Below are 18177 nucleotides of genomic sequence, written 5' to 3'. Positions count from 1 at the left end.
TGTTTCACCTGTTTCGAGTCGTTCGTTCATCACGTGACAGCCCCATAAGCTTAACCAACTCAGTCTGAGCCGGAAACAGAATTGATTAGTTCATCGCTCGAGTCTTCGGGTTTGAGTCGTTTGATCATTACGTGACAGCCTCATAAGCTTAACCAACCCAGTCTGAGCCGGAAACAGAATTGAATGAATTGACTAGAAAAAGGATTCATTCATTTTGCTGAACGAGACTCAAAGGTCCGAGTCGGTAAAATGATCCGAACTTCCCATCACTACTGCGTTAGCTGCGGAGCTCAGCTCAGAGCAAAATGAGGTGAATGGGAGGGGAGATGATGACGTGACTCCCCCACCCGCCTTAACTGTCAATCCCCCACAAACACAGTCTCTCGGAATTTGCATAAACACAGCCCCTCACCTGCAATTTTAACTTAGTTACAAAGTGATCAAAACTCTCGTTTATATCCTGCATCCTCTCATTAAACTTGTATCCCGTATTACCTGTGGGCATGACAAACGCCAGCGGCAGCCTGTCTATGAACTCAATTTAAACTTTAGGTTTACACCGTGCTTTGTTTCCGAAGTAGCAGCACTCATGAATATGGTTGTATATGTCACTCTCTCGCTTCTTATTGTTTCGCTGCCTTCTCAATTGTATAATGCATGTTTTCTTCAGCGCTTTTTGGAGCTCTTCCTGGTTTTCTACACACTGCATTGACAGTCAGTTCACATGATTACGTGGGAGGCGTGATGATGTCACACGAAACTCCGCCCCTCACGGCTTTCCAGGTCATCTCCAGTACAGTAAATGGAGAAAAATAGCTTCCAGTTATGACCATTACGCGTAGAATTTTGAAATGAAACCTGCCCAACTTTTGTAAGGAAGCTGTAAAGAATGAGCCTGCCAAATTTCAGCCTTCTACCTACACGGGAACTTGGAGAATTAGTGATGAGTGAGTGAGTGAGTGAGTCAGTCAGTGAGGGCTTTGCCTTTTATTAGTATAGATTAAGTTGATCTAAACAGAATGCCCCAAATCCTATCTACAGACCTTGTATGTGTACTCTTACCAGCCTGATAACTGTCATGATTGACTGTTATTCTAGTTAAATGTGCCCCCTTTCTTTTACATGTATAACTCTAGGCAATTAGATACAGTATCAGAACAGACAGGAGAGAAAGTTACACTTTTTGTTCATAGATTAACTTATGGTTTCTAATTGTGCACAACGAATGCATGGATAGAATGACAAGCCATGCTGGGTACTGTAACATCTGTTTACTGTGTAGAACCATCCTAAACTTCTGATTTCAGATGCTATTTTAATGCTGGACAGTTTTCACCAGTTATGATCAGTCATGGTGGAAAAGTCAGGAGCGGGAATGGAGTGGTAAAAAAGCAAGTACATTACATTTAAAACTGTGTTTTTAACTGTGTTAAAAATATTTTATACATTTACTGAAATGCTGACTGAATCTGTCCATGTTGCATCATCCTGACTAATGCATTTAAACCCGGGAACAGAAATGATTCACTCTATACTAATGTTCTAATGTATGAATCATTACGACCCAAGGATGTTGTTGGAAATAGCTTCATTTAACATGTTGGTTTTGGGGTGTGGTTGGTTGGTTGGTTGGTTGTTATATATATATATATATATTTTTTTATATTGTGGCAGACGGCTGGGACCCAACCCAGCCGGGACTCCGGCATGCACAGGGCGTTTTCTACCCTGGATTGTTAGGTGGCAGCCCCCTGGATTGCTACAGCACCACAGATTTATATGGTGCACACTGGGAATTAGTTTGTTGGCTCAGCCGTGTTGGGTTCTGGGAGTGCCGGCAGGGGGTGCTGCAGGGTCTGGGGCTCCAACTCACCTAGAAGTGGTTCTGGACCACGTTAATGGGACACCGGGAATACTCACGGGAACTACATAAAACAAGCCTGCTACCTCAATTTGGGGAGCCAGAGTCGGGAGGAAGGAGATGAAGCTTGCTTGAAGGAGCAGAGGAGGCAATATATATATAGGCAATTTTTTGTTTTTCTTCAGCTTCTTTATATAAAATAAAAGTATATCTAGCTATATAAACAGAGTAAAATTAATGTGACAATAATATCCTTGCATGCTTAGCTACAAGGTGGTTCTCTTTTCTTGTATTGTGAATGGTCTGTGGTTTGATATGGTCTGGCATGGACCTTGGATGGAATGGCAGAAACAGACAGCATGGCTTTATTCATGAATGGAGCAGCAGGGAGACATTTTACCTTTCCTTTATAATTTAAGTTCAGTTTGATCATCCTTAAAACAACTCTTGGACTAGGGAAGGTCTGTTCATGTCCTTTCATCACAGCAATTCGTCTCCATTCATTCCTTGACCTTGTCATCTCAGCCTCCATCATTCTCTCAGGCTGTCATCCTGGAAGGGGAATGGTTGCTCATGTTACTAAAAAATGTCCTTCTTCCAGAGGCTCATACATAGGGCTGCCAACCATCCTCATTTTCCTGGACATGTCTTCATTTTTAACGCGCCATGGACTGTCTGGGAGGAAATTATAAAATTTTGAAATTGTGTGGAATTTTGGCTCCTAAAATTTGAAAATCTCCATATCCTTATGATTGGTAAAATCTGAAAGCTGTACACTAATCAGCATTTGCGGAAGTAGTCTGCACACTTTTTTCCCAGAATCTTCACTTCTATTCTGGTAGTAAACAGCGCAGATATTGATGAGAATAGTCAATATCTGTCCAACTTGGCTTTTTCACTTCATCTTTTGAATTCAGCTTTATCTTCTTGGCAAGTAGACAGTTCATTATAAATGTTGTTACTTTCCTTTATTATTTGTAATCCTAATTCACCGTAACCAAGTGAATTTATTCAAAATCAAAATTACAATTTCACATTTTCTACATGAGATCTTATTTTTGATTCTTCTTTCACCAGATTAGTTAAACAAGAAATTTCATACATCCAGGTACAGTCCGTTGTATTTAAGTGCGAGTAAATACTGCTTTGTAATATTTTAATTGAAAATATTGCTATTACCACCCGTTGTTCCAAAATGGATATATAATTGTAAATGAATGAGTCAACTATTAAAGTTTCAGTTAAACAAAAAACGCACACATTTATTTTGTCATATAAATGTAATATCTTTTTAGTTATCAGTTGATCAAGTAATAAGTCACTTCTTCAAGTAATTTTAATTTTCATAATTTTTTCATTTACATAAATTCAGGAATACCCATTATGCCGAAAAGAAAGTGCAAGTTCACAGACTACTTGAACAACAAATATCCTTGTTTTATCAGATTATGTGAGATTTACTGAGAAAAATAGCTCAAGTGGAAAAATATGACAGAATGTAGATAAATTCAAATAAACTAAATTGAAAAGAGTAAAATTATTTTTATTTTACTAGAAGTGAAATTGACCATGTGTATCTGTTTTTTTTTTTACATGTTTACGACAGTTAAGTTATCCTAATAAGAATGGAAGGAATGAAGTCTGTTAATTTTAGAGGCTTGACATATTCAAAATATTTAATGGCTTATTAGTTTCCAACTGACTGTGATTGTGGCCATCCTATCATAATTATAGTGATAAAATGTTACTAAAGGTTTATATTATTTTAAAAAACTATAAGACAGTTTAAAAGCGTATTATGGCATCGCAGGGAAAGGCAACCTCAAAACGTCCTCATTTTTCAACCCAAATGTCCACATTTCCAGAGAAAGAGAGTTGGCAGCCCTACTCATACATTGTACCTATCTAGCTAAATCTGGTGTCACATGTAGAGTATCAAAGGAGTTGCTTTGCACTCAGCAGGGCTGTGGGTTATAAAAAATGCACTCTGACAGAATCAGTTAAAACCTAACTGATGCAAAGCCTCCAACTCCAACCCCCCACCCCATACTCCCCACACCCCCATTCCAGAGCTAAACATCTGAATGCAGAAGTCTTATCTGATCTGTTAAGTTTCCACTTAAACATAAATATTGATCAAATTTATTCCATAAAGACATTCTACAAAATATTTTTTGCTTTCCACTACACTTGCAGTTTCTTAGACACATGTATTTTTAATGAAATATTAAGTAAATCACATCCAAAAAATGCTGTTATGAACTAAAATGGATCCTACTGAAACACGACAGTGCATTTAAATGTGTATTGTGAACATTTGAGTCGATGTCAATATGTGGATTATGCAACACGAGTAACATGAAGTTTTTTTTGTGGATGGTTTTAATACTGTTTACTGTGGTCTAGCGTAAACACCTTCATGGACACCTGTTCTACTTTGATTTTCATTTTGCCTGAAACATAAAATTAAAAATATTTCTTGGCTATCACTTCAAACTACTTGGGGAAAGAAACACACAGGACAAAAAAAAAGTTTGATGATTATTATTCCTTTAAAATCCCTTAATACATTTTGAAGAAACATTTTTGTTCTGGTCATATTTTCCTTTTCTGTAGATGATTTTCTGTTGTTATTTTGAGCAGCTGTTTTCATAATAATATATATGAACCAGTGGCAGTTTGTAATGTGAGGTGCTGGGGCGCCACCCCCCCATTCCAAATATTTTAATAAACGGCACATAAATTAATTAGGTAATGCGAAATAATAGTGAAATAAATGTATTTGCACCACGTGCCTTGTGTCCGTACTTGTCAGCATCCATTAAAAATTGTTTCCTTCTTGTATGTGTGAATACCTATATTTCCTGAGTGAAGGGCGCTGGCCAAATGAGAGTGTGTGCAAGTCCCTGATCTTTTGGGAAGCACGCGATATGAGGCTGCCTTTATATTGGTTGCTTTCAGATTTTCCCTGGGATGCAGCTCTCTGTACCACAGACACTCCCACATTTATTGGCAGCTAATTAGTATTGTTTTTGGTTTCTTTAACGTTATTAGACAATTGTCAACACACTATTTCAAGTACCTATCTATGATTCATAGTTCACATTGCCATTAACATACAGTAACTACAGATGAGCAAGCGTGATTTTATGGAGATGGCAACTTCAAGTGAAACTTCAGAAATCAAAGAAAAGTCAGGTTATTTCTTTAATGAAATAACGCTTCATAAATAAAGGAGCTTGGACTGAACCAACCTGACTTAACATTTCAGCAGCATGTAATTAATCAAGGTCAAGCCTACACACAGAGGATAGGTCTACCTGGAGAAGCTGACATCAAAGCAGCTCCGTGATCGCTATGTTGCAGACACAGCACTCGGTGCACTTCAGACATGTCTCCAGGCTGCTAGAGTCCATCTGCCCTGGGTGTGTGGTCGCTAGCGAGCCTTGTAACACTGTTGGATAGTTGCCACTGAGGCAGAGTGGGGTGGGCAAAAGGGCAAAGCAGCTTGGAGATACCACCAAAGGGCTCTCTAATGCCAAGTCTGTGAATGCTAATCTCTGCTTTTTTAACAGCTTCTCCGCTAGTCCCACCCCTTTAGACAGTTGATCATGTACAGTGCATCCGGAAAGTATTCACAGCGCATCACTTTTTCCACATTTTGTTATGTTACAGCCTTATTCCAAAATGGATAAAATTCATTTTTTTCCTAAGAATTCTACACACAACACCCCATAATGACAAAGTGAAAAAAGTTTACTTGAGATTTTTGCAAATTTATTAAAAATAAAAAAATTTAGAAAGCACAAGTACATAAGTATTCACAGCCTTTGCCATGAAGCTCAAAATTGAGCTCAGGTGCATCCTGTTTCCCCTGATCATCCTTGAGATGTTTCTGCAGCTTAATTGGAGTCCACCTGTGGTAAATTCAGTTGATTTGACATGATTTGGAAAGGCACACACCTGACTATATAAGGCCCCACAGTTGACAGTTCATGTCAGAGCAAGAACCAAGCATGAAGTCAAAGGAATTTTCTGTAGACCTCCGAGACAGGATTGTCTTGAGGCACTAATCTGGGGAAGGTTACAGAAACATTTCTGCAGCTTTGAAGGTCCCAATGAGCACAGTGGCCTCCATCATCCGTAAGTGGAAGAAGTTCGAAACCACCAGGACTCTTCCTAGAGCTGGCCGGCCATCTAAACTGAGCGATTGGGGGAGAAGGGCCTTAGTCAGGGAGATGACCAAGAACCCAATGGTCACTCTGTCAGAGGTCCTCTGTGGAGAGAGGAAAGCCTTCCAGAAGGACAACCATCTCTGCAGCAATCCACCAATCAGGCCTGTATGGTAGAGTGGCCAGACGGAAGCCACTCCTTAGTAAAAGGCACATGGCAGCCCACCTGGAGTTTGCCAAAAGGCACCTGAAGGACTCTCAGACCATGAGAAACAAAATTCTCTGGTCTGATGAGACAAAGATTAAACTCTTTGGTGTGAATGCCAGGTGTCACGTTTGGAGGAAACCAGGCACCGCTCATCACCAGGCCAATATCATCCCTACAGTGAAGCATGGTGGTGGCTGCATCATGCTGTGGGGATGTTTTTCAGTAGCAGGAACTGGGAGACTACTTTGGATAAAAGGAAAGATGACTGCAGCAATGTACAGAGACATCCTGGATGAAAACCTGCTCCAGAGCGCTCTTGACCTCAGACTGGGGCGACGTTTCATCTTTCAGGAGGATAACGACCCTAAGCACACAGCCAAGATATCAAAGGAGTGGCTTTAGGACAACTCTGTGAATGTCCTTGAGTGGCCCAGCCAGAGCCCAGACTTGAATCCGATTGAACATCTCTGGAGAGATCTTAAAATGGCTGTGCACCGACGCATCCCATCCAACCTGATGGAGCTTGAGAGGTGCTGCAAAGAGGAATGGGCGAAACTGGCCAAGGATATGTGTGCCAAGCTTGTGGCATCATATTCAAAAAGACTTGAGGCTGTAATTGCTACCAAAGGTGCATCGACAAAGTATTGAGCAAAGGCTGTGAATACTTACTGTGTATACATCTGATTTCTCAGTTTTTTTTATTTTTAATAAATTTGCAAAAACCTCAAGTAAACTTTTTTCACATTGTCATTTTGGGGTGTTGTGCGTAGAACTCTGTGGGAAAAAAAAGAATTTAATCCATTTTGGAATAAAGCTGTAACATAACAAAATGTGGAAAAAGTGATGTGCTGTGAATACTTTCCGGATGCGCTGTATATGAGATATAATGTGTTTGTGGTTAGTAAGAGGGTGGTGTGCCTTGGGATGATTTTGGTTACAAAAAATGTGCCACTACAGAAAAGTTTGGGAAACTGTTTTGGATGGCTTAGTGAAATTACTTGGTTTAATCAAAGTAATTGAGAAATATTTAGGCCTGCAGGAATGAAGGGCAAAATTTATGTTGATCATAAAGGCAGAATAAGATTTAGATTGGACTTATCCTGTGACTGTAGTACAAGACATATTTGGGGCAGGAGTTGTGTTTCAAGATGTGGTGGTCTGTAGGCCTTACAGTTTGAATTTGAGCCCAGGTGATGCAAGTCTGGCAAGCTTGCATAGGACTGCTCAGATTGGCAGCAAGTGTAGAATAAAATGAGGGTGGAGAATGACTCAATGAGTGTGGTAAATGATAAACTTGGATGCAAGACTTGAGAACAATCAAAGGACTAGTGATTTTATGATGTTTATTTATGGAATACTGTGCAAATGGCAGAGGGATAATAAGATTTGGACTGGACTTGTGCTATAGATGTGTTATAGGACAGACGGAATTGCACATTTTTAGAAGATTATAACAGTGGGAGTATGGAAAATATTGGTGTGGGTTTTGGCAGAATGGGGAACTGGGAAAGTTGGCAGAAGATTGAGCAATTTAGAAACAGTTGTAGCATAAACTTTGGGTGGCAGATGCACCTGTTCCTTTCCACATCTACATGTCAAGTTATAGGAAGACTGTGGATGTCACAGACTGAAGTTTTAGAGCACAGTAGAAATTGGAAAGCTGGTATCAGATTCGGCAGCATGATGGAAAGGGTATAATACATTTTAGCCTGGATTTATCCTATGGGTCTGGTACTGAACAGGCCAAGATGTGAATTGATGACACAGTGATGATGACCACAAGAGCATGTGCAATGACTGGATAGATAGACAGATAGATGTGAAAGGCACTGTATAATAGATAAGTGCTGCTTCAGTTTGCCCCCCCAAAAAACTCTGCCCCACAACCAAATTTGTTTTCACCAGCTGCCACTGATATGAACATGCTTAAAAAAATCTTTGTGGTCATCACATTATTTTTTGTTTTACTTGTTAATTTGTTTGATTTTTATCTAAAAGTAACTATAATGGTGAACATCATTGAGTATTTACAAAAATATTGTTTGTTTAATGATTGTGATACATTTGTAAAAGTAAAGCCATCTTTACTGAGGAGTATCTTTATTTTAAGATTTTTGTGTAAATAATGGGGATACACCATTCTAAATTACCATATCCCAAATACATGCAGGTTAAACTAAGTGGCAATTTTAAATTCACCAAGTATGTGTAGTAGTAATAGTATTGTCATGTATACAGTATCTGCATGAGTGTGCCCAGTTATGTGAGGAATGATTGTTTATCCAGTGCTAGTTCCTATCTTGAGCCAAGTGCTGACAGAATAGGCCTAAGCCCATTGTGACAATAACACATTTCTTAATAAATAAATTAAGAAAATATAGAAAATTGCTTAATGGATAAATACAAGTACAACACTGAACTGAGTTTGATGCATCCTTTACTTGTTTACATCCAACTGTAACCACTAACCAAATGGGTACAGTCCTGACAAGCCTCTTCTGTGCACTAACATCTGTCTGGGATGTTTTAGAGCTGCCAAGGTCCAGATGTTTTCTTGCTATGTAGTTGTTCCCTGATTCACCATTAATGGAAGTTGTTAGTCTATATTGCTACTAGAATTTAAAAAACACTATGTGCTCCTCTGTTAACCTCCTTTTTTCTACGCCTCAGTAAACAGTAGTTTTGTCAAACTGAGATTATCCAGCCTGTTGAATACTACAAGCTACTCAGCACCAAATCAAGTAGGAAATTTCCCTTCAGTGTTTTAGCTTCTAAGACAGGATGCGTTCTTTTAATATCTGTACAATAGTAAGACAAATCATGATAGCTGCTGACTGCTGTTTATTTTTTATTGTCTTTTTCATACCACTGTTTCAGCCTACCTTAATGTCTTTTCAGTTGTTTTTTTAAATCATAATGGAAATTTTAAGCTACTGGCATGTGAAAAACTTTTATAAGACACAGCAAATATATTTTTGTTTTTGTACAATTATGGAATGAAAATTATCCATTTTCTGACTACTGAGTTTCAAGCAGCACTGGGTAGTAAGAGGGGACCAAGCCTAGGAGAGCTAACTTATTGCAGTCCATTACACTTGCTCCTACCAGTCCCTTTTACAGTCAACAGTTAACTTCTAACACCTGACTCTAAGATGAAGGAGCAAAACTGAACTTAGGAAATGCAAAGAGATATAATGTCATATATTTTTGACTTCGCAATGTGGGAACGGGATAAACCCATTTTATTAAAGGAAGATTTTAATTAATTGCTGTAATAAGCCTCGGATTAAAATAAATAAAATATAACTAGCATCTGTGATGAGTACTTGCAGGGGAGTGTAGAAAATATTAATTTCTGTAATGAGTTACTAAGCTGTAATGTAGACTGAAGTAAAATGAGTAAATTGCAGACTTGGTGGGCGTAGGGTGGTGTCACATGTAATCTTATCTGTTAATGTTGTTTTATAGCTCAAGAGGTCTGGGTTGAAATCCTGGCCTGGGCACTAGGCATGTCCTACCTGTTTCCACATGGGTTTTCAGTGAATACTAAGTCTTCCTTTCACTTTCACTAAACCTACTGGTGCATATAAATTGGCCCTGTATGAATAAGTATGCTGTTTGATGGACTGATGCCTTGTTCAAGGTTGGTTTCACGGAATTGTATCAGCTTTTTCTTGAGAGTACGCCTGAGACCTGGGAGCTTTTTCTTAATTATTTTATAAATAAAATTCAAGCCATTCGCTCCAGCATTACTCTTCCATGTAATGATTACTGTGGGAAGACACCAGTCACTCTAAGGCCAGTGCATAGTTTACTTCCTTTCAACCTATTTCTTCTTCTCAGCTAGCAGTTATAATCCTGCATATGAAACCTTCCAATTATCTGCTAGATATCTTACCTACACACCTATTTAAAGATACTTTTAGAGTGTTTAGTCCAATTGTACTGGCTATTATTAACCACTGTCTAAAATCCAGTATAATGCCAGACAACTTTAAACATGCAATTGTTCAGCCTTTGCTGAAGAAGCCCACACTTGATCCTACAGCTCTTTCAAACTATAGGCCTATTTCTAAGCTCCCATTTCTGTCCAAAATTATGGAGAAAGTGATTTCTTTGCAGTTAATTTCATATCTGGAGGATAACAATGTATGTGATGTGTTTCAGTCAGGTTTTAAAAAACTTCATAGTACTGAATCGGCTCTGCTGAAGGTAACAAATGATATTCTATTAACTTTGGACTCTGGCTGTTCTGCAGTCATGGTCTTGCTGGATCTCAGTGCAGCATTTGATACAGTGGACCATGGAGTTCTGTTAAAACGGCTTGAGGATGATGTAGGCATTCAAGGCTATGCACTGAAATGGTTCATGTCCTACCCAAAAGGTCTATGTCTATGTCTGTTAACATAGATGGGAATTTCTCTCAGCCAGCTCCTCTCACACAAGGTGTCCCTCAAGGTTCTATCCTGGCTCCTCTTCTATTTTCCCTTTATCTGTTCCCCTTGAGGGCCATCTTTTACAAACATGATGTCGCGTATCATTGTTATGCTGATGATATGCAGCTGTACCTCAAAGTTAGTTCTGACATCATCACTTCATCTGTAAAAAAAGCTGTTGAAATGCTTTTGAGGATATTAAATATTGGATGGCACAAAATTTCTTGCAATTAAACGAAAATAAAACAGAAGTCATTATTTTGGTCCTACCACATCTGCAATTGAAATCGGCATGCACTTAGGACTTTTGGCAGCAGTGATTAATAATGATGTCAGAAACCTTATTTGAGTCATCACTAAGTTTTGAAAAACAAATCTCCATGGTAGTAAAGTCCAGTTTTTACCAACTGAGGCAAATTTCTAAACTAAAATCCTTTCTATCACAGAAGGACTTGGAAACAGTCATTCATGCCTTTATTACATCTCGACTAGATTGTTGTAATTCCTTATATGTGGGTCTGCCAAAATCTACTCTGTCGCACCTTCAGCTGGATCAGAATGCCGGAGCTAGATTTTTGATTCGGTCAAGAAAAAGGGATCACATCTCCCCCATTTTAGCTGCTCTCCACTGGCTACCAGTGAGGTGTCGCATTGCTTTTAAAATCTTGTTGTTTGTTTTTAAAGCCTTGCATGGTCTTGCTCCAAAATATATCTGTGACCTCCTTCACCCCTATGTGGCACCAAGAGCACTGAGGTCATCTGGATGACTTCTTCTTGCAGTGCCAAGATCTTGGCCGAAGTCTAGGGGAGACCAAGCTTTTTCAGTTGTTGCTCCTAGGCTTTGGAATGACTTGCCTTTGCTCATCAGGTCTTCATCCTCGATCGAGGTTTTTAAAAGTCGGCTTAAGACCTACTTGTTTTCTTCTGTCTTTCGTTGTGTATGATGGGGGTGTGGTAGATGTTAGAATTGGTTGTTTTATTAATCCGCTTTTGCATGATTGTTTGTATCATGTTTATTTTAATGCTTTTTTTGTACAGCACTTTGGCACAACCTCTGTTGTTTTATATTTGCTTTTATAAATAAAATAAATAAATATTCTAATCTAATGGGGAAAGTAATGTTGTATATTAACTTTTGCTAGTTAATATGTTGTTATAAAATTCCTGTCATGGAGGAAACTGACAGAAGTAATCGGTGAGTTTACTAGTGAGAGAGAAGTGAAATTTGTTTCTTATCATTTTTAAGTAAGGTTCTCCATCCTAGTAACAAGTGCCTCTTGACTTTCTGTCAATTCAATTGCAAAAAATTTAAGCTATTTTTCCTTATGCACAGCTTCACAGTATTTTATGTATGCTGCAAATTAATTGTACTACTGAGATTAGCCGTAAATTGATAATTGTTTCAGGAGACAGATTATCATATACAAACTAATGTGATACCCGGACAATAAAACCATTACAAAGAAGGATTCTTTTAATTCTTTAATTATGTAAGTGTGTAAATCACAGTTTGTAACCTTTTATGTTATGTAAACAGTTTCCTCTAATGTCTTGCACTATTCATAAAATGTTTGTAGCCAAGTTATTTTGAAGTAGCAGTAGGAAACATACTGCCTGTTCATGATTTTAATTATTTTTGACACCAGGCTTACAGTGCTTTTAAATTAAAATGTGCTCATTAAAAAGTGTATTCCGATTTGGTATATATTTTACTCACCCTGCCTTAAGCAATTATTGACACTACTGATTGCATGAGAATGAAGAGGTAGTTATAGTAGCATTAGTAGTAAAAGTGTATTAATATGTATATCATAGAGTGAAATTCTTACTTGCATGTCCAACCAATTTGCAAAATGTCACCACCCTCAGTTGTCTAGATAAGTAAGAATGCATTAAAATACATTACTGGACTATGTCCAGAAAAGTTTTAGAATTGTAAATAAAAGCTGACAGCACTAGTAAGTGTGCTATTTCATAGTGATTTTTGGAGTTGAAAGTACTATGGATGGTCAGTAACAATAATATGTATGGGCACATTTGGGGCCAATTGTGCCAAGTATATATTGTCTGTGAAGAAAACAAAATGTAGGTAATGCAGTTTTATGTAAATGGTTTTTTTTTCTCTTCATTAATTTTATTGCAATCCATACAAAGCAATCAAGTTTTTACAAAAAGAAAAATTAAGTTAAGAACAGATCTAAGTAAATGTTTTTATTAAAAGTAGTATATAATTATGTGCATTTATTTAGCTTCACTTTTGTTGCTTGAGTGAAATCTCACCACCATAAATTATTTTACTGTACGTGTCCAATGTTGACCATGTGTCTTGTCCACATTTCTCTCCCTCTCTATAAATAAATAAAATCGCTGCACACAGTATGCAGTGCAATGTAAATAATATACTAACAATGGACAGGAAAGTTCAAAAATGAAAAACTGCAAAACAAAGAATAAATTAATAGATAATTTCAGCTTCCAACAACTATTTCAAGGAACTTCAGAGTAAGAAAATTGATTGATTGGAGATGATCATAATAATAAACCAATTAACATGAAAGCTAGTGTGCAAACTTGCTTACACATTCAAAAGTTGCCATTTCACTAGTCAAGTATTTTGCATTTGCATTGTTCATGCTGCTGTAGCCAAGATCTCTACATATGATATGAAGGCATCACAAATTTCAGTTGAAGAAACTAAAACAGTCGCAGGCCAGATAGCTTCAATGAGAATGTACCTTGCCTCAGGCTGTCCATTTTTTTTTTGATCTTTAATTTATTAAAACCATGCATGTCACATTCCATACAATCAAGTCAAACTTGACTAACCTAAATTCAAATCAATCCCAACCCATGAGAAAAAGAGGAAGTCCAACAGCCAGAGTAAAACTTGGATAGTAGTAAGGACAGAAAGGAGTCTTTTTGCCTCCAGCTTATTCTAAAATATTATTAATTATATCCTGCCAGGTTTTAAAAAGGTTTGAACAGATTATCTAAGTGAGAATTTGTTTTTTTCCAATTTCAAATAGTAAATAACATCAGTTATCCACTAACTTAAAAGAGGTGGGTTAGGATTCGTCCAGTTGAGCAAGATAAGTCTATGTGCCAATATTGAAGTAAAGGCAATTACAATTTGTTTGTCCTTCTCCACTTTAAGCCCATCTGGGAGTACACCAAACACAGCTGTTAGTGGATCAGGAGGGATTGTGACAGTAAGGCTGTCTGAAAGACATTTAAAGATTTTTGCCCAGAATGGTGTTAATTTGGTACACGGCCAGAACATGTGGCCGAGTGAAGCTGGAGCTCGATTGCAATGTTCACAGGTTGGATCCTGCCCTGGAAACATTTTGGACAATTTTAAGCGTGATAGATATACTCGATAAAAGATTTTAAGTTGAATAATTGAATGCTTTGCACATATGGAGCGCGAGTGAATTCAGTGCGTGGCTGCCTTCCACTCTGCTTCTGATTTATTGAGTAAGAGATCCTTTTCCCACTGTACTCTGGGATCTTTAAAAGGAAGGGACTTTAAAATGTTTTCATATATTATAGAAATACTGTCAGAGTCTCCAAGACTGATCAATATCTCATCTGGAATAGAAATAGGTGGGAGGTGAGGAAAATTGGGCATTTTCGTTTAGCAGAGTTTCTAATCGTGTTGATGGGAGACTAAATTTGGAGTGTAATTGTTCATAGGATGCAAAGACATTATTTATATACAACTCTCTAAATGATGTAATGCCATTCATTTTCCATACATTAAAAACTGTGTAAGTTCGAGAGGGTGGAAAAAGGAGGTTATCATATAGTGGTGCCACAGATAAAATATTCTCTAATTTGAAGTGCTTCCTACATTGGTTCCATATTCTGAGTGAATGAAGGACAATTGGATTGTTAGTATATTAACGATACCTTGTATTTACTGGTGTACAAAGCAAGGAATATAAAGAGGTACTGCAGGATTTTATTTCTATTGCAGACCAAGCTAGTGTGTGTTCATCTATTTGTGTCAATGTCCAGGTTTTTATAGCTTGTATATTTGTCACTCAGTAATAAAATTGAAAATTAAATAGAGCCATGCCACCATCTGATTTAGGTTGTTGTAGGTTTGCCTTTTGAATGTGTGCGTTTTTCAAATTCCAGATAAATGAGGTAATGATTTAATCTAATTTCTTAAAAAAGATTTGTTAATATATATGGGGATGTTTTGAAATAGGAACAGAAGCTTAGGGAGGGTTTTCATCTTGACACTCTTAATTCTCCCTGCTAAAGTAAGATGGAGTGTAGACCATCTATGCACATCTTGTTTAATTTTGTCCATGCAAACAGCAAAATTTTGTTGAAAAAGAGCTTTATATTTACTTGTGATTTTAACCCCTAGGTATTTAAACTGATCTGCAATAATAAAAGGGAAGTACAATGAATTTCTTAGTTTCATCTCAGTTGACCTTACACAATTAAAAAAAAAAAAGAAAAAAAAAAGAAAAAGAATTTTTATATCAAAAGTGTCATACATACTGTAGCTAATTTATCTTGCACATTCCTCCATTGACTTTAGGTTTTGTTTTGGACCTGTGTCAGTGTGATTTTTAGGAAAATATATATATTTTTTTATTCCATACAACTGTTATTGAAGGCTGCACAGCAGCAGAGAGGTGAACTTGGGCAATATTATTTGAATAATTCATTGTAAATTTGAGCTTTTTTGTTTATCACTTTGCTAGATGTATAGTGTAATCCTATGTTCAGATTCTATTTAGTATTGTAATACTTTAAAATTCAGTACCTTTGAAGTACTGTTGTCCTATCCAGTGCCACTATACTATACCTATTCCTTTACTATACCTATTGCTTATTGTGTCCTTCATCAGAATAACTGAGTACAAAAATAAGTTGGTGCAGATACACTATTAAATTTCAAGGTTGCAGAGTTTTGTGGGATGTTTCCATCGCTCATACAGCTATAATGTAAGCTTTATACATGTCATAATTATTAGGAAGAAATTCACTCTAATTATGGCAGCTGTCTCTAATGGAGCTTTGTTAATGCAAGCAAGTGTTCATTTTGTGTGACTTCTATAAACAGGGAATGTTTATTGAGTGACCAAGAAGCTTTTATTTATATAGTAGTTTGACATTTCTCAGGAGCTGTCATGACTATATTGAAGTGATGTAAGCCGCAGATGTGTTTATGATGCATCTGTTTATGTACAGCAGTTTATGACCAGTTTCCTTTTTTGTTTTGTTAAAGTTGTGTTTAATGTTTCACATAGATGTTAAGAAAAGAAGGCAAAGTGTTGTGTTTGCACAAGTGAATTTACCATCATTTTCCTGTTGAATTCATTCTTGTGCACTTTATTCCAGTAAGCTGCATATTGTTGAGTTCCTAATGCATATTAGCATCTTTAAGTATTTTGTGGTAACACTTGCCTTGTACTCTTCGGCAACCACAGATTCCACAGTGTTTCATTAGGAAGCATTTTTAAGATTCAGTAGGATCAGACACCAGTATGATAGTACATCTGACGGGATGAGGTTTTTTAAATGTCATCATCTGACCACAAATTTGCTGTTCCGTGCTAATATGAAAAGATCACATTGTCGTGTAATACAACTGTAAAGTACTGACTTTTGTAAAGGGATACGGTATATTCTGTCTCTTCAGTTATATCACTAATGTATTGAGTTCTTAAACGTGTATTTAGGAAGCGTAATAATTTTGTAAAAGAGCATGAGTAGTACAGTTTGATAAAACATACAACTTAAAAAAGTTTTACTTTCTTTATGTCTGTTATTTTAGTCTCACATTAGTTTGTTTTTAATTACCCATATTCATAATGAAATTAATGAACAATATATTTTTTCTTTTTCAGGAATTTAATCTTTGAATACAACTAATCTTTATTTCACCTCTGCCCTTATCAAATGGCAGATATTGCTGGTAAGTTGTTCTTTTATTAATACTGTAAATTGGCTATAGAACTAAGAGTACTGTATTTGGATTTTTGATATTGCATACAAAACATTTTTTTTTTTGCAGAAATAAAAAAGGAGCTGGACTCCATAAACAGTGAACTGACTGCGCTTGAGCTTCAGATAAGTGATTTGGAAGAAAGAAGAAATGAGCTGATAGCTTACAAGAGTCGGCTTAAGAAAAAGCATGATCAACACCTGAAAGAAAATGATGGTGCGTCAAGCAGTAAAGAGGAGCTGGATTTGCAAATCTACAAGAAGAAAGGTATGTTTTATTTGAATGTTCATATAATTGACTTAGAAATTCAAAGATGCTTTTAGGTTGTACTTGTGTGGCACAAGAAAGATTTTGCAAAAACAAAAAACAAGGGGACAGTTCTACTGAATGCACACATTCTCCAATTGCCAGTCCAGAAAATATTTGAAATTGATTGCAGTACACTGTAGAGTAAACATTTCTAAAATTAGTATATTTGTGTGTACAGTGTATATCAGTTTCAATAATGGAGAACTATAATTAACTGTTTGGCATTATTTTAGAGCTTAACTCAGTAAAAGTTGTAACTAAAGGTATGATTGTTGTGATGCTTACCTTTAAAATAAGGAACTAAGACTCCTATTATGCTGATTTTCAAATGTTTAGGTTGAAAGCTAGTCATTTTAAAGAGTAGACACATGGAAAACTGTATCTGCGAAGGTCCTCTTGTCCTGTTTATCTTATAGCCTTTGTTTTCCATGCTTAATGTAGTTCAGAGGTTTAAGTGATGGCTTCAGTAAGTTTAATGTTCCATTGAAATATTACCTGTGTGTTCCCAAGGGGAGATCATTCAACTCCTTGCTTTTTTAAGACTTTGCATTTTGGAATTTGATCCAATCAGCACATCCAGTATTTTCATAGATGATTAATTAAACGGTATCTGCTTCAGCAGTGTGACTGTGGACCTTGATTCCACTTCTTTTGGAATTATGTTATGTTGTTGTGCTGGCGAATGTCTTCAGAAATAGAAAGAATGTCCAGTGTCATGCACCATGTCAAGATATTAGGAGTAGTAGCTAGATACTGTGGGATCTGTAGTGCAAGAGCATTGCAGGAGTGTGCTTGAAAAGTTGCAACTACTATAAAGCTCCTTTTACCTAACTCCAAATTGAGTTGTTACTCTGCTGAGTGTAAAAGTGAATGGATTTTTGACACTTTTAGCAAATCCAGTAGTAAATGTAACTTTAATTAAAGTTTCTTGAACACTTTTTCCTTGCCTTATTCTTTAGATAAGTAGTCTCATTTTTTAGTTTTTTTTTTCTTCAGGAATTCATCTGTTACTGTAAAATGTGAATTCAGATTTTTGCTTTATATGTCTTTAGTAGTTTTGCCAACATAAAGAAAAGAGATCAGTCTAATTAGTTGAGGTGGATCTTGGTTATGTGTTACAAAATGCATTGCATGTACATGAAGAAGATCACTCAAAACGTAAAGCTAAACAACAGTCATTTTATTTCCATGTACATCGAAGTGTAAGCTTTTCTTTATAGATT

The 18177-nt window shown here is 36.8% G+C and overlaps 1 protein-coding gene across 2 annotated transcripts in view; it reads left to right on the top strand.

The window, feature by feature from the left end:
- Positions 1 to 18177, top strand: part of recql (RecQ helicase-like) — a 62696-nt gene that overhangs the window by 9374 nt on the left and 35145 nt on the right. For both annotated transcript variants that reach the window (XM_039769697.1, XM_039769698.1), the window contains exons 2-3: positions 16548 to 16615; positions 16715 to 16912. In XM_039769697.1, coding sequence (XP_039625631.1) covers positions 16600 to 16615; positions 16715 to 16912 — 214 coding nt within the window. In that variant the 5' untranslated portion in view covers positions 16548 to 16599. The remainder of the gene's footprint in view (positions 1 to 16547; positions 16616 to 16714; positions 16913 to 18177) is intronic.

This window comes from Polypterus senegalus, chromosome 11 (genome assembly GCF_016835505.1).
Source record: "Polypterus senegalus isolate Bchr_013 chromosome 11, ASM1683550v1, whole genome shotgun sequence".
NCBI classification, from domain to species: Eukaryota; Metazoa; Chordata; class Cladistia; order Polypteriformes; family Polypteridae; genus Polypterus; species Polypterus senegalus.
The sequence above is the reverse complement of the archived record's forward strand: the minus strand, read 5'-3'. Positions and strand labels throughout refer to the sequence as shown.